The following is a 25,436-nucleotide window of genomic DNA, read 5'->3' as shown; positions in this document are numbered from 1 at the left end:
TTCTTTTGTCTCCTTACGTAGGTTTATTCCTAGATATTTTCTTCTTTTTGTTGCAGTGGTAAATTGGGAGTGTTTTCTTGGTTTCACTTTCAGATTTTTCATCATTACTATATAGGAATGCCAGAGATTTCTCTGCCTTAATTTTGTATCCTGCTACTTTACCAAATTAATTGATTAGCTCTAGTAGTTTTCTGGTAGCATCTTTAGGATTCTCTATGTATAGTATCATGTCATCTGCAAACAGTGACAGCTTTACTTCTTCTTTTCCGATTTGGATTCCTTTTATTTCCTTTTCTTCTCTGATGGCTGTGGCTAAAACTTCCAAATCTATGTTGAATAAGAATGGTGAGAGTGGGCAACCTTGTGTTGTTCCTGCTCTTAGTGGAAATGCTTTCACTTTTTCACTATTGAGGGCGATGTTGGCTGTGGGTTTGTCATATATGGCCTTTATTATGTTGAGGAAAGTTCCCTCTATGCCTACTTTCTGCAGGGTTTTTACCATAAATGGGTGTTGAATTTTGTTGAAAGCTTTCTCTGCATCTATTGAGATAATCATATGGTTTTTCTCCTTCAATTTGTTAATATGGTATATCATGTTGATTGATTTGCATATATTGAAGAATCCTTGCATTCCTGGAATAAACCCCACTTGATCATGGTGTATGATCCTTTTAATGTGCTGTTGGCTTCTGTTTGCTAGTATTTTGTTGAGGATTTTTGCATCTATGTTCATCAGTGATATTGGCCTGTAGTTTTCGTTCTTTGTGACATCCTTGTCTGGTTTTGGTATCAAGGTGATGGTGGCCTCGTAGAATGAGTTTGGGAGTGTTCCTCCCTCTGCTATATTTTGGAAGAGTTTGAGAAGGATAGGTGTTAGCTCTTCTCTAAATGTTTGATAGAATTCGCCTGTGAAGCCATCTGGTCCTGGGCTTTTGTTTGTTGGAAGATTTTTAATCACACTTTCAATTTCAGTGCTTGTGATTGGTCTGTTCATATTTTCTATTTCTTCCTAATTCAGTCTTGGCAGGTTGTGCATTTCTAGGAATTTGTCCATTTCTTCCAGCTTGCCCATTTTATTGGCATAGAGTTGCTTGTAGTAATTTCTCATGATCTTTTGTATTTCTGCAGTGTCAGTTGTTACTTCTCCTTTTTCATTTCTAATTCTATTGATTTGAATCTTCTCCCTTTTTTTCTTGATGAGTCTGCCTAATGGTTTGTCAATTTTGTTTATCTTCTCAAAGAACCAGCTTTTAGTTTTATTGATCTTTGCTATCATTTCCTTCATTTCTTTTTCATTTATTTCTGATCTGATTTTTATGATTTCTTTCCTTCTGCTAACTTTGAGGTGTTTTTGTTCTTCTTTCTCTAATTGCTTTAGGTGCAAGGTTAGGTTGTTTATTCGAGATGTTTCCTGTTTCTTAAGGTGGGATTGTATTGCTATAAACTTCCCTCTTAGAACTGCTTTTGCTGCATCCCATAGGTTTTGGGTCGTCGTGTTTCCATTGTCATATGTTTCTAGGTATTTTTGTATTTCCTCTTTGATTTCTTCAGTGATAACTTCATTATTAAGTAGTGTACTGTTTAGCCTCCATGCGTTTGTATTTTTTACAGCTCTTTTCCTGTAATTGATATCTAGTCTCATAGCATTGTTGTCAGAAAAGATACTTGATACAATTTCAATTTTCAAACCTAGCCTTGATTTGTGACCCAAGGTATGATCTATCCTGGAGAATGTTCCATGAGCACTTGAGAAAAATGTGTATTCTGTTGTTTTTGGATGGAATGTCCTATAAATATCAATTAAGTCCCTGTTGTTTAATGTATCATTTAAAGCTGACGTTTCCTTATTTATTTTCATTTTGGATGATCTGTCCATTGGTGAAAGTGGGGTGTTAAAGTCCCCTACTATGAATGTGTTACTGTCGATTTCCCCTTTTATGGCTGTTAGTATTTGCCTTATGTATTGAGGTGCTCCTATGTTGGGTGCATAAATATTTACAATTGTTATATCTTCTTCTTGGATCGATCCCTTGATCATTATGTAGTGTCCTTCTTTGTCTCTTCTACTAGTCTTTATTTTAAAGTCTATTTTGTCTGATACGAGAATTGCTACTCCAGCTTTCTTTTGGTTTCCATTTGCATGGAATATCTTTTTCCATCCCCTTTCAGTCTGTATGTATCTCTAGGTCTGAAGTGGGTCTCTTGTAGACAGCATATATATGGGTCTTGCTTTTGTATCCATTCAGCCAATCTGTGTCTTTTGGTGGGAGCATTTAGTCCATTTACTTTTAAGGTAATTATCAATATGTATGTTCCTATTCCCATTTTCTTAATTGTTTTGGGTTCGTTATTGTAGGTTTTTTCCTTCTGTTGTGTTTCTTGCCTAGAGAAGTTCCTTTAGCATTTGTTGTAATGCTGGTTTGGTGGTGCTGAACTCTCTCAGCTTTTGCTTGTCTGTAAAGGTTTAATTTCTCTATCAAATCTGAATGAGATCCTTGCTGGGTAGAGTAATCTTGGTTGCAGGTTTTTCTCCTTCGTCACTTTAAATATGTCCTACCAGTCCCTTCTGGCTTGCAGGGTTTCTGCTGAAAGATCAACTGTTAAGCTTATGGGGATTCCCTTGTGTGTTATTTGTTGTTTTTCCCTTGCTGCTTTTAATATGTTTTCTTTGTATTTAATTTTTGACAGTTTGTTTAATATGTATGTCAGCGTATTTCTCCTTGGATTTATCCTGTATTGGACTCTCTGTGCCTCCTGGACTTGATTAACTATTTCTTTTCCCATATTAAGGAAGTTTTCAACTGTAATCTCTTCAAATATTTTCTCAGTCCCTTTCTTTTTCTCTTCTTCTTCTGGAACTCCTATAATTCGAATGTTGTTGCATTTAATGTTGTCCCAGACGTCTCTGAGACTGTCCTCAGTTCTTTTCTTTTTTTTTTCTTTCTTCTGCTCTGCAGTGGTTATTTCCACTATTTTATCTTCCACGTCACTTATCCATACTTCTGCCTCAGTTATTCTGCTATTGATCCCATCTAGTGTATTTTTAATTTCATTTATTGTGTTTCTAATTGTTGCTTGATTCATCTTTAGTTCTTCTATGTCCTTGTTATCTGTTTCTTGCATTTTGTCTATTCTCTTTCCAAGGTTTGAATCATCTTTACTATCATTATTCTGAATTCTTTTTCAGGTAGACTGCCTATTTCCTCTTCATTTGTTAGGTCTGGTGGATTTTTATCTTGCTCCTTCTCCTGCTGTGTGTTTTTCTGTCTTCTCATTTTGCTTATCTTACTGTGTTTGGGGGTCTCCTTTTTGCAGGCTGCAAGTTTGTATTTCCCGTTGTTTTTGATGTCTGTCCCCAGTAGCTAAATTTGGTTCAGTGGCTTCTGTAGGCTTCCTGGTGGAGGGAACTAGCGCCTGTGTGCTGGTGGATGAGGCTGGATCTTGTCTTTCTGGTGGGCAAGTCCACGTCTGGTGGTGTGTTTTGGGGTGTCTGTGAACTTTTTATGATTTTAGGCAGCCTCTCTGCTAATGGATGGGGTTGTGTTCCTGTCTTGCTAATTGTTTGGCATAGGGTGTCCAGCACTGTAACTTGCTGGTCGTTGAGTGAAGCTGGGTGTTGGTGTTGAGATGGAGATCTCTGGAAGATTTTCACCATTTGATATTATGTGGAGCTGGGAGGTCTCTTGTGGACCAGTGTCCTGAACTTGGCTCTCCCACCTCAGTGGCACAGCACTCACTGACTCCTGGCTCCTCAATTTGGGCTGATTCGTTGTCTATTCATGTATCCACAGATGCAGGGTACATCAAGTTGATTGTGGAGATTTAATCCGCTTACTGTATATCTTTTGATTGGAGTATTTAGTTCATTGATATTTAAGGTAATTATTGATTGAAATTTATTTCCATTTTAAACCTTGTTTTCCTGTTGATTTTGTATTTTTTATTTGATCCTTTCTTTTTCTTTTGCCTTTTATATTTTGATGATTTTATTTTGTATTATGCTAGTTTATCTACCTTACATATAGTACTGTGTATATGTTAATCCCCAATTCCTAATGTATACCTCCCCTCTTTCCCCTATGATAACCACGAGTTTGTTTTTATGTCTCTGAGTCAATTTCTGTTTTGTAAATAACTTCATTTGTATCATATTTTAGATTCCACATATAAGTGATATCATATGGTATTTGTTTTCTGACTTCACAATATGATAATCAGTAGTTCCATCTGTATTGCTGCAAATGGCATTATTTCATTCTTTTTATGGCTGAGTAATGTTCTATTATTTATATATATATATATATATATATATATATATATATATATATATATATATATATATATATCACATCTTCTTTGTGCATTCATCTGTCAGTGGACATTTAGGTTGCTTCCATGTCATGGCTGTTGTAAGTAGTGCTGCTATGAACACTGGGGTGCATGAATCTTTTCAGATTATAATTTTGTCTGAATATATGCCCCAGAGTGGGATTGCTGGATCATACGGTAATTGTATTTTTAGGTTTTTTTGCGAAGCTCCATACTGTTCCCCATAGTGGATGCACCAATTTACATTCCCAGCAACAGTATAGGAGGATTCCTTTTTCTCCACACCTCCTCCAACACTTATTATTTATAGACTTTTTTTAACTTTATTTTTTTTTTTGTTGGAGTATAGTTGCTTTACAATATTGTGTTAGTTTCTGGTGTACAACAAAGTGAATCAGCTATGTGCATACATATATCCCCTCTCTCTTGGACCTCCCTCCCACCCTCCCTCCCACCCCCATCTAGGTCATCACAGAGCACTTAGCTGAGCTCCCTGTGCTATACAGCAGCTTCCCACTAGCTATCTATTTTACACATGGTAGTGTATATATGTCAATCCTAATCTCAGTTCATCCCATCCTCCCCTTCCTCCCGTGTCCACATGTTCGTTCTCTACATCTGCATCTATATTTTTGCCCTGCAAAGAGGTTCATCTGTATCATTTTTCTAGATTCCACATATATGCATTAATATACAATATTTGTTTTTTCCCTTTCTGACTTATTTCACTCTGTATGACAGACTCTAGGTCCATCTACATCTCTACAAATGACCCAATTTCATTCCTTTTTGATGATAACCATTCTGTCTTGTATGTGTTGATACCTCATTGAAGTTTTGATTTGCATTTCTGTAATAGTGATATTGAGCATATTTTCATGTCCCTATTGGCCACCTCTATGTCTTCTTTAGAGAATTGACTATTTAAGGCCTATGCCAATTGTTTGATTGAGATTTTTGTTTTTGTGATATTAAGCTGTGGGTGCTGTTTGTATATTTTGGAAATTAAGCCTTTGTCCATTGCATTGTTTGCGAATATTTTCTCCCATTCTGTAGGTTAACTTTTCATTTTGTTTATGGTATACTTTGCTGTTCAGAAGATTTTATGTTTAATTAAGTCTCATTTGTTTTTTTTAATTTCCATTACTCTAGGAGGCAGATCCAAAAAAATATTGCTGTAGTTTATGTCAAAGAGTTTGTTTTGCTGCCTATGTTTTCCTCCAGGAGTTTTATAGTAACCAGTCTTATATTTAGGCATCTATACCATTTGGAGTTCATTTTTGTATATGGTGTTAGAGAATGTTCCCAGCACCACTTATTGAAGTGGCTCTCTTTTCTCCATTGTGTATTTGTACCTCCTTTGTCATAGATTAATAGACCATAAGTGTGAGGGTTTATTTCTGGGCATTCTACCCTATTCCATTGATCTATATGTCTGGTTTTGTGCCAGTACCATACTGTTTCAATTTCTGTAACTTTATAGTCTGAAGTCAGGCAGGCTGATTCCTCCAGCTTCGTTTTTCTTTCTCAAGTTTATTTTGGCTATTCAGGGTCTTTTGGGTCTCTAATGAATTAAAAGTTTTTTTAAAATCTAGACCTGTGAAAAATGCCAGTTTTATTTTGATAGGGATTGCATTGAATCTGTAGATTACCTTGTTTAGTATGTTCTTTTCAACAATATTGATTCTTTTGAGTGCAAGGACATGGTATATCTTTAAATCTGTTTTTGTCATCTTCAATTTCTTTTATCACTGTCTTATAGTTTTCGCAGTATAGGTCTTTTGTCTTCTTAGGTAGGTTTCTTTCTAGGTATTTTATTCTTTTTGGTGTGAGGGTAAATGGGATGGTTTCCTTAATTTCTTTTTCTTCTATTTTGTTGTTAGTGTATAGAAATGAAACAGACTTCTGTGTATTAACTTTGTATCCTGCAACTTTATCAAATTCATTGTTGAGCTCTAGTAGTGTTCTGATAGCATCTTTAGGATTTTCTATGTATAGTATCATGTCATCTGCAAACAGTGACAGTTTTACTTCTTTTCCAATTTGGATTCCTTTTATTTCTTTTTCTTCTCTGATTGCCATTGCTAGGACTTCCAAAACTATGTTGAATAAAAATGGTGAGAGTGGGCATCCTTGTTTTGTTCCTGATCATAGAGGAAATGTTTTCAGCTTTCCACCATTGAGTATGATGTTAGCTGTGATTTTGTCATATGTGGCCTTTATTATGTTGATGTATGTACCCTCTATGCCCACTATCTGGAGAACTTTTATTATAAATGGATGTTGAATGTTATTGAAAGCTTTTTCTGCATCTATTGAGATGATCATATAGTTTTTATTCTTTAATTTGTTAATGTGGTGTATCACACTGTTTGATTTAGAGATATTGAAAAATCCTTGTATCCCTGGGATAAATCCCACTTGATCATGGTGTATGATCCTTTTAATGTACTGCTGGATTTCGTTTGCTAGCATTTTGTTGAGGATTTTTGTATCTATTCATCAGTGCTTTTGGCATATAATTTTCTATTTTTGTGTTATCTTTGTCTGGTTTTGGTATCAGGGTGATGATGGCATCATAGAATGAGTTTGGGAGTGTTCCTTCCTCTTCAATTTTTTGGAATAGTTTCAGAAGGATAGATGTTTACTCTTCTCTAAATGCTTGGTAGAATTCACCTGTGAAGCCATGTGGTCCTGGACTTTTGTTTGTGTGAAGTATTTAAATTACTCATTCAATTTCAGTACTGGTAATTGGTCTGTTCATATTTTCTATTTCTTCCTTGTTCATTCTTGGGAGATTACACCTTTCTAAGAACTTGTCCACTTCTAAGTTGTTCATTTTATTGGCATATAGTTTTTCGTAGTAGTCTCTTATAATCATTTGTATTTCTGGGTGGGTGTCCATTGTAACTTCCCCTTTTTCATTTCTAATGTTATTGATTTGAGTCCTCTTCCTTTTTTTCTTGATGAGTCTGGCTAAAGATTTATCAATTTTGTTTATCTTTTCAAAGAACCAACTTTTAGTTTCATTGATCTTTTCTATTGTTGTCTTAGTCTCTGTTTCATTTATTTCTGCTCTGATCTTAATGATTTCTTTCCTTCTACTAACTTTGGGTTTTGTTTGTTCCTCTTTCTCTAGTTGATTTAGGGTGTAAGGCTAGGTTGTTTATTTGAGATTTTTCTTGTTTCTTGAGATAAGACTGTATTGCTATAAACTTTCCTCTTAGAACTGTGTTTGCTGCATCCCACAGGTTTTGGATCATTGTCCTTTTGTTTTCATTTGTCTCTAGGTGTTTTGTGATTTCATCTTTAATTTCTTCAGTGATCTATTGGTTGTTTAGTAGTATATTGCTTGGCCTCCACGTGTTTGTGGTTTGGTTTTTTTTACATATTTTTTTCTTGTAGTTCATTTCTAATCTCGTAGCATTGTGGTCGGGAAATATGCTTGATATGATTTCAATGTTCTTAAATTACTGAGGCCTGCTCTCGGGCCCACAATGTGATCCATTCTGAAGAATGTTCCATGTGCACTTGAAGAATGTGCATTCTGCTGATTTTGGATTGACTGCTCTATAAATATCAATTAAGTGCATCTGGTCTAACGTGTAATTTAAGGTCTGTGTTTCCTTATTGATTTTCTGTCTGGATGATCTGTCAATTGGTGGAAGTGGGGTGTTAAAGTCCCCCACTATTATTGTGTTACTGTCAATTTCTCCTTTTATGGATGTGAGGTACTCCTATGTTGGGTGCATATATGTTTACAATTGTTATATCTTCTTCTTGGATCAGTCCCTTGATCATTACATAGTGTCCTTCTTTGTCTCTTGTAACAGTCTTTATTTTAAAGTCTATTTTTGTCTGATATGAGTATTGCTACTACAGCTTTCTTTTGATTTCCATTTGCATGAAATACCTTTTTTCATCCCCTCAGTTTCAGTCTGTATGTGTCCCTAGATCTGAATTGGGTCTCTTGTGTACAGCATATATACAGGTCTTGTTTTTGTGTCCATTCAAGCAGTCTATGTCTTTTGGTTGGAGCATTTGATCCATTTATGATTAAGGTAATTATCTATATGTATGTTCTCATCGCCATTTTGTTAATTTTTTGAGGTTTGTTTTTCTAAGTCTTTTTTCTTCCTTTCCTCTTTTGTTTTCTTCTCTTGCGATTTGACGACTAACTTTAGTGTTGTGTTGGATTCCTTTTTCTTTTTTCTATGTATATCTATTGTAGATTTCTGGTTTGAGGTTACTATATGGTATTGGTATAGCAGTGTATGGATAAACAAGATTGTTTTAATTTGCTGTTCTTTTAATTTGTTCTTTCAAATGCATTTCCAATATCCTGAATTTGTGCTCTCCTGTTCTCACAATTGCTGGTTTTGATATCATATTTGTGTGCAGATTGCTTCCTACATTTATTGTATGTTTGCCTTTACCAGTGAGATTTCCATTTGAAATTTTCTTGTTTCTAGTTATGGACTTTTCCACCTAGAGGAGTTCCTTTAGCATTTGTTGTATAGCTGGTCTGGTGGCGCTGAATTCTCTTAGCTTTTGCTTGACCTTAAAGCTTTTGATTTCTCTGTGAGAGCCTTGCTGGGTAGAGTATTCTTGGTTGTAAGATTTTCATTTTCATATGTTTAAATATATCATACCACTCCCTTCTGGCCTGCAGAGTGTCTGCTGAGAAATCAGCTGATAACCTTATGGGAGTTCCCTTGTATGTTATTTGTTGCTTTCCCCTTGTTGCTTTTAATATTTTTTCTTTGTCCTTAATTTTTGTCAATTTGATTACTATGTGTCTTTGTGCTTTCCTCCTTGGGTATATCCTGTCTGGTACTCTCTGAGCTCCCTGGACTTGGGGGACTGTTTCCTTTCCCATGTTAGGTAAGTTTTCATCTATTATCTCTTCCAATATTTTCTCAGGTCCTTTTTCTGTCTCTTCTCCTCTGGGACCCCTATAATGCAAATGTTGTTGCATTTAATGTTGTCCCAGCTATCTCTTCTGTCTTCATTTCTTTTCATTTTTTATTTATCCTGTTTGGTGTCAGTGATTTCCACCATTCTGGCTTCCTGGTCACTTATCCAATCTTCTGCCTCAGTTATTCTGCTATTAATTCTTTCTAGTGTATTTTCCATTTCAGCTAATGTATTGTTCATCTCTGTTTTTTTGTTCTTTAGTTCTTCTAGCTTTTTCTTAAGCATTTCCTGTATCTTCTCACTCTGTGCCTCCATTATTTTTCCGAGATCTTGGATACCCTTTACTGTCATTACTCTGAATTATTTTTCAGGTAGATTGCCTACCTCCACTTCACTTAGGTGTTCTTCTGGGGTTTTATCTTTTTCCTTCATATGCGACATATTCCTCTGCCATCTCATGTTGTCTAACTTTCTGAGATTGTGGTTTCACTTCCACAGGCTGCAGGGTTGTAGTTCTTGCTTCTGCTGTCTGTCCCCTGGTGGATGATGCTGTCTAAGAGGCTTGTGCAAGCTTCCTGGTGGGAGTGTCTGGTACCTGCCCACTGGTGGGTGGAACTGGGTTTTGTCCCTCTAGTGGGCAGGGCCGTGTCATGGGGTATGTTTATCAGGCAGCTCTGTGTTCAGGAGGACTTTAAGCAGCCTGTCTGCTAATGGGTGGGGCTGTGTTCCTGCCCTGTTGGTTTTTTTGGCTGAGGAGTCCCAGCACTAGAGTCTACAGGCTGTTGGGTGAGGCCAGGTGTGGGTGAGAAAATGGCAGCCTCCAAGAGGGCTCACACCAATGAGTACAATCCAGAGCTACTGCTGCCAGTGTTCTTGTCCCTGCAGTGAGCCCCAGCTACCCCCCGCCTCCACAAGAGATCCTCCAATACTAGCAAGTAAGTCTGGCCTAGTCTTTTATGGAATCACCACTTTATTCCCTGGGTCCTAGTGTGCATGAGACCCTGTGTGTTATAATAATAATTATTTTTTAATTTAATTTTATTTATTTATTTTTGGCTGTGTTGTGTCTTCATTGCTGTGTGCAGGCTTTCTCTAGTTGCAGTGAGCAGGGGCTACTCTTCATTGCAGTGTGTTGGCTCCTCACTGCAGTGGCGTCTCTTGCTGTGGAGCACGGGCTCTAGGCAGGCGGGCTTCAGTAGTTGTGGCACGTGGGCTCAGTACCTGTGGCTTGTGGGCTCTAGAGCACAGGCTCAGTAGTTGTGGAACATGGGCTTAGTTGCTCCGTGGCACATGGGATCTTCCTGGACTAGGGATTGAACCTGTGTCCCTTGCATTGGCAGACAGATTCTCAACCACTGTGCCACCAGGGAATTCCCTATAATAATTATTATAATATAATTATTATATATAATTATTCTCTAGTTTGTAGGTTGCCCACCTGGGAGTATGATATTTGATTATATCATGAGTCCGCCCCTCCTACCCATCTCATTGTGGTCGCTTCTTTATGTCTTTAGTTGTAGAAGATCTTTTCTGGTAGGTTCCAGTCTTTTTCATCAATGGTTGTTCTGCAGTTAGCTGTGATTTTGGTGTGTCTGTGAGAGGAGGTGAGCTCAGGGTCCTTCTACTCTGCCATCATGGCTGCTCTGCCTGAGATTTTTTTTTTTAATGTAGGCATTTATTCCAATAAATTTCACTCTTAGTACTGCTTTGCTGAATCCCATAGTTTCATTGTGTTTTCATTTTAATTTATCTTGAGATATTTATAAAATTCTCTTTTTATTTCCCATTTGATCCAATGGTTGTTCAAGGGTATGTTGTTTAATTTCTACATATTTGTAAATTTTCCTATTTTCTTTTTTTTTTTAATAAGAAAAGAGTTTATTTTGGGTATAAATAATTGCAATTCAGAAGGCTCAGATTCAGGTAACCCTGAAAGAGTGTTCCAGGGAAGAGAAATAATCAGGGGCTTATAAAGACAAAAAGCCACGAGGTTGTTAAAATTTGCCTGGTGAGAATTGTGTTTGTCTCCGATGTGAGTCAGGAAATGTTTGTCCTTAAGAATCACAAGTTATTTTAGGGTAGGGGTCTGATAAGTATATAGGCTGTTCCAAGGTATTTTAGAATAAGGGTCCAATAAGTATCTTGAGTTTCTGGCAGATGTTTTGGATGACATCATCAGGACAGTAAGTGGTCAAGAAGTCAGATCCATCCAGGCTGAGACATACATAAGTCACACATTATTAATGGCCTCCTGGCTCCATTTTAGAGATCCTTTTAGCACCACCAACTCCATTTTTATTTTCCTTCCACAGTCCTTTTTTATCTCTGCCCTATTTTTATTGTCCCAGCCTAGCCTTCATGGTAAGTCATTTCAGAGATGTCCAAAAATCTACGTAGAATCCTTTGTTCCCCTGGCATTTTGTTATACCAGCAATGATAATCCCCTGTCTTGGGTTAATCCTATGGTTTCCATAGTTCTCATACCCATGACGGTTGATTGTACTCATTTAAAATCATGCTAACTAAATTCAACCAGGCTTAAATTAGTTAGCAATCTTTTCTTCATTATTTCCCCTAGAGTCTATTTTAAATAATTTTCACATTCCTCAAATTCCTAGTATGTCTTCTACACCCAAACCCAGAGGCTATTTCACTGAAAAGGTTTAAGTCATTAATAAGCTCGATTGACTTCCTCTCTTTTCTAATCTGAAAAGTTTACCTTATTTCCTCCTATACACTTCTTCAATTTTGTCACAAAGAAATACCCTGCTCCCATTTTCAAAACTAATCCCTTTACCTGTCCTAACAACCCCATTTTCACCTGACTCTTCTCCCTCCTTATTTATAAGGTATCTCTTGAATCTCAAGTAAATTCTTCCCTAATGGCTTGATTCCAAGCTACTGCACTGCCCTAGTTTTACTCTGCCTGAATGGTACTCCTAGGTCTTCCTCACAGGCTTTATTCAATCATTTTGATTCTTCAATGAGGGATTTCTTAGGAGATTTCTTTTGTTTTATCATCTCTCCAAATTCCCCACCTTGGTGTCTTCACGTCTAGACACTCTATTTTATGTACTTCTTCTGTGTAAACTGCCATAGCCTTTACATTGAGCTTTGTTAAGGAAAGCAACTCTGCTACTGTCACCAAACCAGCCTGAACTAGGAGAAATGGAGAGCCTAAAGTACCATCAACATGAGGTAGCTTCATATCTCTCAAACTGTAGGCTGGCCCCACTTTCTGCATAGCTTCAGAAAGCCTGGTTTCAGACCAATACTTTTACAACCAGAGCATCATACTTGATACAAATCCTCAAATTCTTACTGGTTTATGGTTAACCACAGGGAAAGTCCCATCATGCAGTTAGTTGGAAAAATATTTTACAATAATTATCTAGAGAAGTTCGTTTGAAATGATAATGGCCTAGGTTAGACAATCTTGGAGTATTTTATTAAAAATTCTTGTGGCTAAGATGGTCCTTTAGCTATTCTTGCTTGAAGTTTGTTCCCAGGTGAAAATGCCTTGGGTCATTTCCCAAGAGACCTTGATTGTCCACTTGAGCTGACCAACAATGAGAAGACATCTCATTCTAAAGCTAATTCCTCAGGAGTCTTCTCTTTCTGTGAAACAAGCCAGGTTTCTGTCCTTCCCAAGTCACCCCTGAGGTCCACTCAACTTCTCATCTTCCAGGAAGCCATTCAGAACCAAGGAAGGTTTTCTTCCTCTTTGGAGAAAATTTCTTAAAAATGGAAGAGTGTGAAGTAAAGGAATAGGGCTCCAAAAATCAAGTGAAAGAATCACAGGACTCTCTTAGGGAATAAGGAATGAATATTCCATAAAAACACTAAATTATATTACAAAAAAAGTGCCATGGCTCTAAGGAAAGAATAGAACTGCTTTCTACCTCTTACCTTCAGCAAGCCTCTTATGTGCCTTTAAGTTTTTCTTCCTTGTAATATTGTAGATGCAGTTAAACAACATGGTTTCTCGGATTTCCTCTAGAGCTAATATAATACATAAATTTACTTAGTAAAATATTCTAATATTATAATGCAATATATATTTTAAAAATCTATTTATTTATTTGTTTGTTTGTTTATTTGTTTATTTATTATTTTTGGCTGCATTGGGTCTTTGTTGCTCTGCACAGGCTTTCTCTAGTTGCAGTAAGCGGGACCTACTCTTTGTTGTGGTGCGCGGGCTTCTGATTGTGGTGGCTTCTCTTGTCGCAGAGCACAGGCTCTAGGCGAGTGGGCTTCAGTAGTTCTGACAGGCGGACTCAGTAGTTGTGGCTCATGGGCTCTAGAGCACAGTCTCAGTAGTTGCGGTGCACGGGCTTAGCTGCTCCACGGCATGTGGGATCTTCCCGGATCTGGGCTCAAACCCATGTCCCCTGCATTGGCAAGTGGATTCTTAACCACTGAGCTACCAGGGAAGTCCTGCAGCTTTGATTCCATCTGTCAGGCTCTTTTCAATTCTCTGAACCCCTTGCATTATTCCAGAAAGTCCCAGTTTTGCCATAACATGGAGATTTGATTTCTCTTATGAGCAAAAATCCTGTAAGTAGGAAAATAATCACCAAATTCCAGCAGAGTCAACTTCACAGAGAGCAAAGGGGTTCAGAAACCACCTTTCGCAGAAAGGAGCTCCAGAGCCCAAACCAGCCACTGTCTCTAGAAAGTTCTCCCCCCGTCTCCCTCGCTGCCAGCTGGACAATTCTCCCATTTTCTTGATGTTATTGATTTCTAGTTTCATTCTATTGTGGTAAAAAAAAATAACTGGTGACTTTGATCTTAAATTTACTAAGACTTGTTTTGTTAACTAACGTGATCTATCTTGGAGAATGTTCCATGTGTGCTTGCTGTTGAGTGGAAAGTTCTGTGTGTATCGGTTAGGTCCATTTGGTCTATAGTATTGTTCAAGTCAGCTGTTTCTTTATTGATTTTCTTTCTGGATGTTCTATGCATTATTGAAAGTGAGACTCATTAAAGTCTCCTACTATTATTGTATTTTTATCAATTTCCCCTTTCATATCTGTCAATATTTCCTTTATGTACTTAGGTGCCCTGTTGGGTGCATATATATATATGTTGTACCCAACGATTGTTCTATCTTCTTGTTGAATTGACTCTTTATCATTACATGATGACATTCTTTGTCTCTAGAGACACTTTTTGAGTTAAAGTCCATTTTGTTTGATATATGTATAGCCACTTCTGCTTTCTTTGAACTGCTGTAAGAAAGGGATATATTACGTTTCTAACATCCCTTCATTTTCCAGCCTGTCTTCTTCTTTCTTGTAGATAGCACATAGTCTTGGTTTTTCATCCATTCATCCACTCTATATCTTTTGACTGGGAAGCTTAATCAACTTACATTTAAAATAATTATCTATAGAAAAGGACTTCCTATTACCATTTTGTTAACTGATTTGTCTTATAGTTCTCTTGTCCTTTTTTTTCTCTCCAACTCTCTTTGTGTTTTGTTGTTGCTATTATTTGTATCGATTCCTTTCTCCTTGTCTTTCATGTAACTTCTCTAAGTATTCTCTGTGTGGATAACAAGGCGCTTATATAAAATATAGTTGTAACAGTCTATTTAAGGTGATAACAACTCCACTTACAAACAAATCTACACTTTCATCCCTCCTTCTCCATTATATGGTCATGTCACAATATACTTCTATTTATATTGTGTATCCAATAACATGATTTAGTTTTAGTTATTTTTAATACTTTTGTCTTTCAGCTTTTTACTAGAATGAAAAATGGTTTATCCACCACTGAAATAGTAATATGGAATTCTGTTTTTGTCTGTATATTTACCTTTACTAATGAGTTTCATAATTTCTTATGCTTTTATATGGCTGTTTAATATCCTTCAACTTTTGTTTAGCTGAGAAAGTATTTTTCTCCCCTTCATTTTTGAAGGATAGGTTTACCAGGTATAGTATTCATGGTTAGCAGGGGTTTGTTTTGTTTTTTTTTGCAGCATTTTGAATATATCATGCAACTCCCTTCTAGACAGCAAGATTTCTGATGAAAAATCTCCTTATAGTCTTACAGGGCTTCCCTTGTATGTAACAAGTCACCTTTCTCTTGCAGTTTCAAAATTCTGTCTTTAACTTTTGACAATTTGATTATAATGTGTCGTTTTCATTTTATTTGGTGTCTTTTTTGCTTCAGGGACCTTGGTGGCTATTTCTTTCCCTGGGTTTGGGAAGTTTTCAGCTATTATTTCTTTGAATAAACTTTCTTCCCCTTTCTCTCTTCTCCTCCTGGGACTCTCATAATGAATATTCTATAAGTCCTTTAAGCTATGTTCTCTCTTTCTTTTTTTTTTTTTTTGCCCCTCTGATTGCCAACGGCCTTTTAGTTTGTCAGTGCTTTCTTCTGCTTGATCTATTCTGTTCTGAAGCCCATTTAAATTCTTTTCAGTTCAGTTATTGTATTCTTCAGCTTTGTGATTTCTGCTTGGTACTTTTTTGTTTGTTTGTTTGTTTGTTTGTTTTGTATGTGTGTGTGTTACGCGGGCCTCTCACTGTTGTGGCTTGTCCCGTTGTGGAGCACAGGCTCCAGACGCACAGGCTCAGTGGGCATGGCTCACAGGCCCAGCCGCTCCACGGCATGTGGGATCTTCCTGGACGGGGGCACGAACCCGCATCCCCTGCATCAGCAGGTGGACTCTCAACCATTGCGCCACCAGGGAAGCCCTCTGCTTGGTACTTTAAAAAATTTCCTCTTTGTTGACATTCTCACTTTGTTCATGCTTTGCTCTCCTGACCTAGGTGAGGATCTTTATGACCATTATTCTGAATTCTCTGTCAGGAAAATCACAAATCTCCATTTTATTAGGGTCAGTTTCTGGAGACTTGTTCTTTTATTCGGAACATATTTCCTTCTTTCTTCATTTCCCTTGACTCTCTATGTTGGTTTCTGCACATTAGATAAAACACCCACCTCTCTCTGTCTTCATGGACTGGCCTCATAGTATAGGAGATAAACCTCACCAATCATCCTGGCCAGAGAGTCTGGGTGCCTCTCAAACCCCTGTGCTTGTCCAAACTGCCATCTTTGTTCCTAGTGTCCCCCAGGAGAATAAAGTATGCCAAGTCCTCAGTGCCTCAAGAAGGCAAGAAAGAAGCCAGTAGCTCAAATAACAGCTAGAAAAGTTGGGGGCACTAGATGAGTAAACCAATTCCTTCTCTCCTTAGTGAGAAGTTGGAAGCTGGAGTTTATCACTCACTTGCTCTGCAATTAACTTGGGAGAGGAACTGTGGCAAATTTCTACACCCTCATTCAGATCAACCACCCTTTCGAATGGCCTGCTTTGCTCTCTGTTGCCCCCAGGGTCTTAGCAAATGTTGGGTCATGTTAGGTCTCATAGACATGTGGGTTAGAAGCCAGTCCCTTGCGTAGCAGCTGGAAAGTGGGGGGCTTGATGTGAAGTCCACCTCCTTCTAGAGAGAAGCTGAGGGCTTGACTTTATCACTGTAGCAGGCTGAGGGTAGGAGCTGCAGGAAGTGTCTGCACACCTGTTCAAACTCCCAGGAGACAAGGCATTGCCTGTCCTGTCAGCTCCCAGAGACAGGCAAGTTAGATGCCAGACCTTCAGGCAGCAGCCGGAAAAGTCAGAGCACTAGTATGCAGTCTAACCCTTTCTAAAGAGATGCTGACAGCTGGGTATTATTGGAGTGAGCTGAGAGGAGGAGGAGGAGGAGTCATGGGGAGAGCATGCAGGGACATTAAACATTGTTGCTTTCTCTGTAGACCCTGGGGGAGAAGTACAGGCTGGGCCCCATCACCTCCCAGAGACAGGCAAGTTAGTCCCTCCGATAGCAGCTGGAAAAATCACGACACTTGTGTAGTTCAACTCCTTCCAGGGAGAAGCTGGAGGCTTGGTTTTTTTCACTGGAGCGAGCTAAGGGGAAAAGCCACAGGAAGTGCCCACATGCCCACTTAAGCCCTGGGAGGACTAATAATTGCCTACCCCATTATCTACCAGATGCAGGCTAGTTAGAAGGCAAATCCTCAGGCAGCAGCTGGAAAAGTCAGACTGCCAGATGTGCAGTCAAACCCTTTCCAGGGAGCAGCTGGGAGCTGAACTTTATTGCCTGCTCACTCAGCTCCTAGCCAAGGGGAACGAGCTGGGCAAGTGCCTGTACAAGTTCAAAACTGCCTCATAGTTCCTTGAGGTCCCAGGGAACTAGCAAATGCCAGGACCTATCAGCTTCCAGAGATGGGTGGGTTAGAAGCTAGTCCTTCAGGCAGCAGCCATAAAAATTGTGATGCTAGATGTTTGTTTGGCCCAAAGCCTTCACTCCTCAGGTTGAAGAAGGTAGTTGAGGGTTTCCTCCCATTTGCCAATTGCATGGCACATTGCTGGGGTGGGGTTTATGGTGAAAGGGTATCAGCATTTCCTACCTTTTTCAATGTGGGTATTTTCTTAGTCACCCAGTGTGTAGGAGTCTTTCTAATTTCTGGATTTTTCTCAGAAGTACTGATACATGTGAAGCAGTTTATTGAGTCTATGGGTGGAAGATATTTTGCCTATTCAGATATTCCTTCCAATGCACCCCCTGATCTCTTCAGAGCATCTTGAGACTGGATTTCTAAAGAAAGCATTGTGTCCATCAGCAATTCTAGTGCAGCTAGTACATATTTACTAACTGTGTAGAAGATACTGTGCTGAGTGTTGTGAGGGAAGCAGAGATGAACCAAATAAGGCCGGTGACCTCAAGAAACAGTGTAGCAAGACAGACACATTAAAAAAAAACAATGGTAGATCACATTAAGGTCGCTAAGACAAAGACTTTGAAAGTTTTAGAAAAATGTATCTCTCATCTTTTTTGAGAAATCCCGGAAGAATTTATGCAAGAGGGGAATGTTTGAGTTGAAGCAAGAGGCAAGAGGTCTAACTTGCAACTTTTAACCACTTATTGATAGCAAGTTGCTGCAGCCCAGGTGGGCAAGGGAATGGAGCACTTCATCATCAAAACCATAGCCAGATTAAGGATCCAACTGTAGCTCTATCCCTGGCATGTCACTGTGTGCAGGGTGATGCCTCAAAGTTTCACTTCACTACATTTGTTATCCCCTATAATATGGAACTTCAGAGAGCTGTAGAATGTGTACATTTAACCTAGACATCTAGAGTAGAGCTGTCCAATAGAATTTTCTGTGATGATAGAAATGTTCTTAATCTGCACTGTCCAATATCATAGCCACTAGCCATATGTGGCTAGAAGGAGGAAATAAAATCTAAATTTGTTTTAATAACCAGTGTGGCTAACAGCCATCACATTGGTCAGTGCAGGTCTAGAACTTTGGGTTGTTCTTAGTGAATGAGTCACAAAATAATGTATGGCCAGCATTTATTGTATAGTTCAGAAAGTCTAATTAGTAGAATCATGGTCTTTTGGGATCATGTTGATCTACCTAGAGTGAGATAGGACTTCACTTTTGTCTCTATCATCTTTCCATAACTGACACATTAACTTTTTTCATGTGATTAAACAAATATTTATTGAGCATCCATTAACATGAACAGAATTAAACCTTTCCAAGACATGTTCCAAGAACATGAAACACCTGCACTTTTCTCAAAACTTCACAACTCATTTTGAAAAACCTGTGTAAGATTCGGAAATGGGGTACTGGAAGAAAGAAACCTCCAAATACAGCAGCTTTAAAGATTGCTTAACTAAGAGAAATCTGGGTTGGAAGTCCATAGCTGATATGACTAAATGGCGATTTCAGGATCCAAGTGCCTTCTTCCTTATTGTTCCACTAGGGTTGCCCTCAGGCACATGGCATTCCAGATGGGGAGGGAGAAGAGCTAGGGAAAGCACGCCCGTTCTTTTAACAGGCACACATCACTATTATTCACATCTCTTTGGCCAGAACTTGGTTAAATGGCCCCACCTAGTTACAAGGGAATCTGGCAAGTAGTTAATCTAACCCCCCGCCATGGTAAAATATAACAAGCTAAAGTATGGGGTTCTATTGCTAAAGGAAGAAGGGGAGAAAGAATGGATATAGTCGCAGTCTTTGCCAAAAAAAAAAACCCAAAAAAACAAAAAAAATCCCAGAAATATTCTGGATTCCATGATAATGCAAATTGGAGACATAAAAGAGCACACCAAAAAAATAATTTTTACACATCTTATCATTCACCACAAAAAAAAATGAAAAAATTAGAATTATTTTTTCTTTACCAATCTAAATATTTAAGTCCTTTATTTAAAGCAACAAATAAATGTGCACTTGTACCCACTAAAAATTCATCATATCAGACAGAATCAGAAAGTTTATTTACTTTAAAACATTTGACAAGTATTGTTATTGGACAATCATTTATTTAAAATAATATACTAAATACAAAAATAAATCAAGTATTGCTTCTATTTTTCAAGTGTCAAAGTCTTTGCCATAGAAAATAGAAAGAACCTTTTGTAAACTAAAAATTACATTTAAGCTCCATCAAGCTTAGTAACTGCACACGATTTCCTTTTATGTTTGTGCTTTACAAATTTCCAAACTACTTCTTTGCAAGGTATAGGTTCACAACAAGAATGTATGCATACAACCATATACACACATTTTTACATAGGAATGTTTCTCATTAAATATACATATAGAGAACCTAACACAGATAGTACTGTGGCCTAAAAGCCAACCCACTGGGCCACATGTGCCACTATACAGCAACAGGTGTAGATGCAGAAGCATTATTTGACATTCAAATGAGCACTCCAGTTATCAAAGACGATGACATCTGAGTAAGGGCTACTCAGTTTAATGTTTCTAGACAGGACATTAATTCTTAATCTATATTAAATCATTAGTTCAACAGCCTTATTAAAAAAAATAGAGTGAACTTCAAATATTTCACAATACATTAAGCTGAGGATAAACATCATTGTCATATGTATACACACTTTTATTTTAAAAAGGTAAAGGAATATTTATTAATCTTAGAGCAAATACTCAAAATTAAAGATCATTCCCAAATTGGTCTGTGGTTTTACTTTATAATCACTGGGACATTCAATTCCTTATCAGAGAGATAAATGCTGAATTTCTCTTCCCTGGTATATGCACTCAGGCCTCACAGCAAGGACATGTATAAATCATGGTTCAAGATGAATATTTATAATGCTTTACCACCCACAGGGTGTCAATCTCACTACATTAACCAGATGTGGAAAAGACTCTCACTTCTGATCAGTTCCTGAATTTCCATATGATTAATCACAATAATACAGAACTTTAAATTACATTAGTAATTTATTAGTATAAATACATATTGAGCATTTTAAATTCTACCAACTAGAAAAGTGATAAATCACAAAATTTGCTTTTTCTCTATTTAGGAAAAAGAATCTAGCCTTACATCCTTATTCAGAAATTGCATGAATTTTTCAGAAATTCCAAATATAATGATTAAAAATTTATAAGCAATTGAACTGTGAAAATACTAATTTATTGAAATTGATGTTTCACAATAAATTTCATTAAAAGGGAGCTTGAAGAGCTTGTGAAATCTCAATTACAAGCAAGTAGTAAACACCAAAGGAGCAGATGTCTCACATTGACCAAAATGTACCAAAATGCTATAATATTTAGAAAATTTTAATTAGCATGCTAAAATATTTTCAAAAGCTTATTTCATTTCACTAAAAGTCACAGGCAAGCAGAGACTACAATAATACAGGAAAATGAAATCCAACAATATAATTGTACCAGTAAAGAACACCAAAATCTAAGAGGTAGTCAAAAGAAGTAACCCTGATAAAATATCCTGACAGATGCTCCCTAATCTCAGAGACCCAAATATAGTATGAAATTCTTATATTTTCAGTGATTAGAAAACATTTATTGGTATAGAATATAAAAACCAAGTATCTAAATGAATAATACTGTAAATGGAATACTCATATTTGCAAAAAAAAAAAGCGCTAAGAATAAAATCTAGAACAGATGTCTACAGCCTGTGGGCCAAATCTGGCCTACTGCCAGTTTCTGAAAACAAAGTTTTACTGAAATATAACTACACCCATTTAATTTACATATTGTGTATGGCTGCTGATTTTATACTTACAGCTGAGTCGAGTACTTGCGATAGATCATATGGCCCACAAAACCTAAAATACTTACTAAAACATTGACCATCTGTCCCTTTACAGAAAGTTTGCTGACCCGTGGTCTAGACATATGCTGATAGGTATGTAGTTCTGAATAGCACTGGAAAGATTATGTCACAACATAAGGTATTCAACCATAAGGAATGTAAGATACTAGTTACATCATAATTCAATTACTTTTCATATCTGAAATCGTCCTAACATCTTTCTTTTTTTTTATTTTTGTGGTCTAACATCAATGAGTGTTTCCAAGTTATTATAAAAAGATTTAGTACTACACTGTCCAAGAAGTTTCTGCAATGATGAAAGTGTTTTATATCTGCACTGTCCAATACTGTAGCCACTAGCCACATATGGCTGGCTATTGAGCATCTGAAATGTGGCTAGTGCAACCAAAGAACTGAATTTTTAATTTTAATTAAATTGCAATGTGACTTTTGGCTACATTACTGGACAGCACAGATTTAACTCAACTAAATTAAAATTCCGAAGTGTGACTCTTAAAAATGACCAAAAATAACAGAGTAATGCCTTTGAAAAAAGGAGCTTTGGGCAGAAATGAACTGAATACCATAAACTCAACCCAAGACAAATTCCTTAATTAGTAAGCAAGATAAAAATGATTCCAAGTTGTTCCTCTACTTCACTATCTCTTTTCAGTGAAGAGGCAAAACTACTAATGCATCTTTTTTTTTAGCAGAAACCCTGATAATTTTACGCTTAAAAGTAATAATAATTTTAATCTTCATTAATTATATTAAAATAGTGTGGGCATTTCACACAAAGTATATTTTTTAGCTTGCTTCCCATCAGAAAGTCATCTCTTAAAGTCAGTTCATTTCTATACCCTTAACATTTCAACCATGCTGTACAGAAGCCTTAGTTTATAGTACGTACATATGAGAACTGTGACCTCTTCTAAATCTGCAAAATTGCCAAGTAGTCACTTCTACTATGGAGAAGTCATTTTAATAGTCCAATCTTCCAAATGTTATATCTTCCATTACATGACAAAATATACCCATTCAGTGACAGAATTAGAGGACAGAGGTAATGCCTTGTGTAGGTCAAGTCAAAAAATATAACTCTTGTATAGTTCTCCATGTGCCTACCTCACAACTATTTTTTTCACAACTATTTTTATATGTACCGAAACACTAAAATAGATGTATTTTTAGATTACATATTACCGATTACACATTGCAAATTAGTTACTGGTACAACTGAAAATCTAAAATATACAAAGTCAAATTTGAAATAATATAATACTCTCAAAAGACAAATGTTTGAGATATTTGCCTTATTATATCTTCCAGTTAGTCACACGTGCTTCCCCAGATAGCTAATTCCACATTTTTTTTCAAAATCAGCTGGCAAGACTAATTTTATGCATTTTGATTTTAAAATAGCTGATATCCAGAATCATACACTACTTTTCCAACCTGGTAGTTAGTTGAAAGATACAAAATATTTTAAGGGCACTTCTGTTTATGTTTTCTTTTGCAGTTTAATCAGATGTCGTAGCAGGAACTTTAACAGAGAGATTTCTTCTGGTGCTGGTGATGTGCCGCTGCTGTGCTAGGAAAGACCGGGCAGGAGCACAAGCCCCCGTGTCTTTGTAAGCACCACTGCCGCTCACGAGTCTAGATTCCATCCCTAATTTCTGGAATGCTAGACTCTGAACAAAAATAAACAAATAACATGACTATGTAGAGTTTGCAAAGTGCTTTCCACATATATAAAGTCATTTAATCCTCAAAACAATTCTATAAAGCTGGTGTTTTCCTCATAGGTATAGAAAAATTAAGGGTTCAGGAGCTACACTGCACGTGATAATGCCAGTAAGAAAGGAGAAAACAAAGGCATAAATCCCTGTTTCTCTATTTTGACCCATTAAATTTGAAATTGTTAAAAACAGTAGCTTAAAATAATGCTCTAGAATTAAGCTTAATTATAACAACAGAAAAAAGTCCCAAGGCAAATTTTTGTGTTGGGGCCATTACTCCAGCCATTATGAGCAGACACAGCACAAGAGAAAAGCTTAGGATCAATGGTTCTTGAAGTGTGGTCCCTGGATTAACGTTTGCACAACTGAAAATTTTAAAGTGCAAATTATACCTGTGGATTCCACCCAGACCTACTGAATAAGAAGCTCTGCAGGTAAGTCCAATAGTTTGTGTTTTAACAAGTCTTCTGATGCATGCTAAAGTTTGAGAATCACAGAATAGTTCAAATTTACTATGGTCTAGCTATATATCAGTACATGACAAATTATTGTAGTTGTGGCTATTGGGTTTCTTACTAAGGGAAAAAGTCACTACTCCTCTCTCACTAGATCACATAAAGCGATTTTACTGAACGTAGCTTCACTGGTAACTAGTACAATAGACAACAATATTGTAAATGCTCAAAAAATATGGGTTGAAAAATGATTAAATAATGCATTATTTGGCTCTAATATCTTTGATGATTTATGTATCAAGAGGCCACAGAACAACAAGGAAAATAATACATTGTCCCTAATCTTAACCAGGATGGCTAACCCATGAAGGAAGGTTCTGGGGACACCTCACACAATCTCCTTCAAGGTCTTGCTAAATTAAGCCAGACTTCACCAAATAGAGAAGGGAGGGAGAAAGCACAGACAAAAAGTATGATGACATGAAAGAAAAAGGCATGTTTAAGGATGGAGAACCAGTTCTTCATGGTGAAGCACAGGCTTCACATGTGGAGAGTCTATAAACTGATATTCTCTCATACTAAATAAATGGCAGCTAAGGTAGATAATGGCTGTGTTATTATCTATGCTAGCTGATTAGAATACTCAAAAGAACCATATACATCAGGAAATGCTACTCTTGAAAACATCCCACCATACTAAGGATGACAAAATAAAATATACCAAATTATTTTATACTATTTTCTCCGTGTTAGGACAGATAGACAATTCTTAAAGAGCAGTCTCTGGATAAAAAAAAAGAAAATACAATAAAGGATACACTGAGAGGCTTTAGGGATGTTAAAATACATGCTGAGTACTAGAAGCACTTAATTTTGCATTATACAGATATCCGTAATTCTACAGAAACCCTTTATGAAGCACAAATTAAACGTTTTAGCTCAAATAAGGCGATTTAAAAAATGTTTAAGAACTATATGAGTGCTTCATGTGCATTAACTTAAAGGTTGGTGAGTCATGAAATCAATTTAGTGGTTTCGAAAAAGTCAAAATCAACTAAAAATATTAAAATATAAAGTAAATTTGGATTATGACCAACATTTAAAAAAAAACGAGAATATAATAGAAAACACCTGAGTGTAACACACACAGTCAAGGTAATTTTGTTCAGTTATACAGAAACATGAACACACACTAATTTGTGGTATAAAGTATATTTCCTTCTGTGGTTCATGGTCAAAATGTTTGATAAACACTGTTCTAAACATAGATTCACTGGCTAAATTTCAACTCACCTTATTATACCAGGCAGAAACAATGAGTTTTTCTTCATAATCACGGAATTTTGCTACTTTACATTCACTCTGGAAAAAGATATGAGGACTATTAAAATCCCAGAAATAAAACCAAATTACTGAAAATGGAATATTTTTTTCACTATGCCCATGATCAAGAGAATGTGAAGAATGCACTGTGAGGCACAGAAAGTATACAAATTGTAAAGCTGAATCATGGGAAATGCATGCCCAGCACCTTTAGGAAAGAATAAGATTGTGACTAATAAATCTTTATTTTAGGAATTGTACTGGTAGAACAGATATTAAACAATAACAAACAAGAAACGAGTGATTCTTATGCTACTGTCCCCTATATCTAGAGAAAAAAGTAACAACTGGCTTAGGTGACAAAACAAAGCTGCATCTGCGGAGAGTCAAAACTAAGGAGAAAAAAGATGTGGGGAAAAATACCCCAGAAAATCCTTCAAAATTTCCTGTAAAGCTTAGCACGAATTGTTCTCTCTCAGTCCTTGGTGACTGTATGCTACACTGCCCAGGGCCCTATCTGCGTGCCACCCTAGAGACTGA

The 25,436-nt window shown here is 36.9% G+C and overlaps 1 protein-coding gene across 1 annotated transcript in view; it reads right to left on the bottom strand.

The window, feature by feature from the left end:
* Nucleotides 1–22,899: 22,899 nt before the first annotated feature.
* HOOK1 (hook microtubule tethering protein 1) overlaps nucleotides 22,900–25,436 on the bottom strand; it is a gene marked incomplete at both ends in the record, with an annotated part of 67,421 nt that continues 64,884 nt past the window's right edge. Inside the window, 2 exons of the mRNA XM_079697612.1 lie at nucleotides 22,900–23,070; nucleotides 24,867–24,935. Of these exons, the coding sequence (XP_079553738.1) occupies nucleotides 22,900–23,070; nucleotides 24,867–24,935 (240 nt within the window). The remainder of the gene's footprint in view (nucleotides 23,071–24,866; nucleotides 24,936–25,436) is intronic.

Source organism: Hyperoodon ampullatus (genome assembly GCF_949752795.1).
Source record: "Hyperoodon ampullatus genome assembly, chromosome: 2".
In the NCBI taxonomy this organism is placed as follows: Eukaryota; Metazoa; Chordata; class Mammalia; order Artiodactyla; family Ziphiidae; genus Hyperoodon; species Hyperoodon ampullatus.
This window is presented reverse-complemented; position numbering and strand designations above follow the sequence as displayed.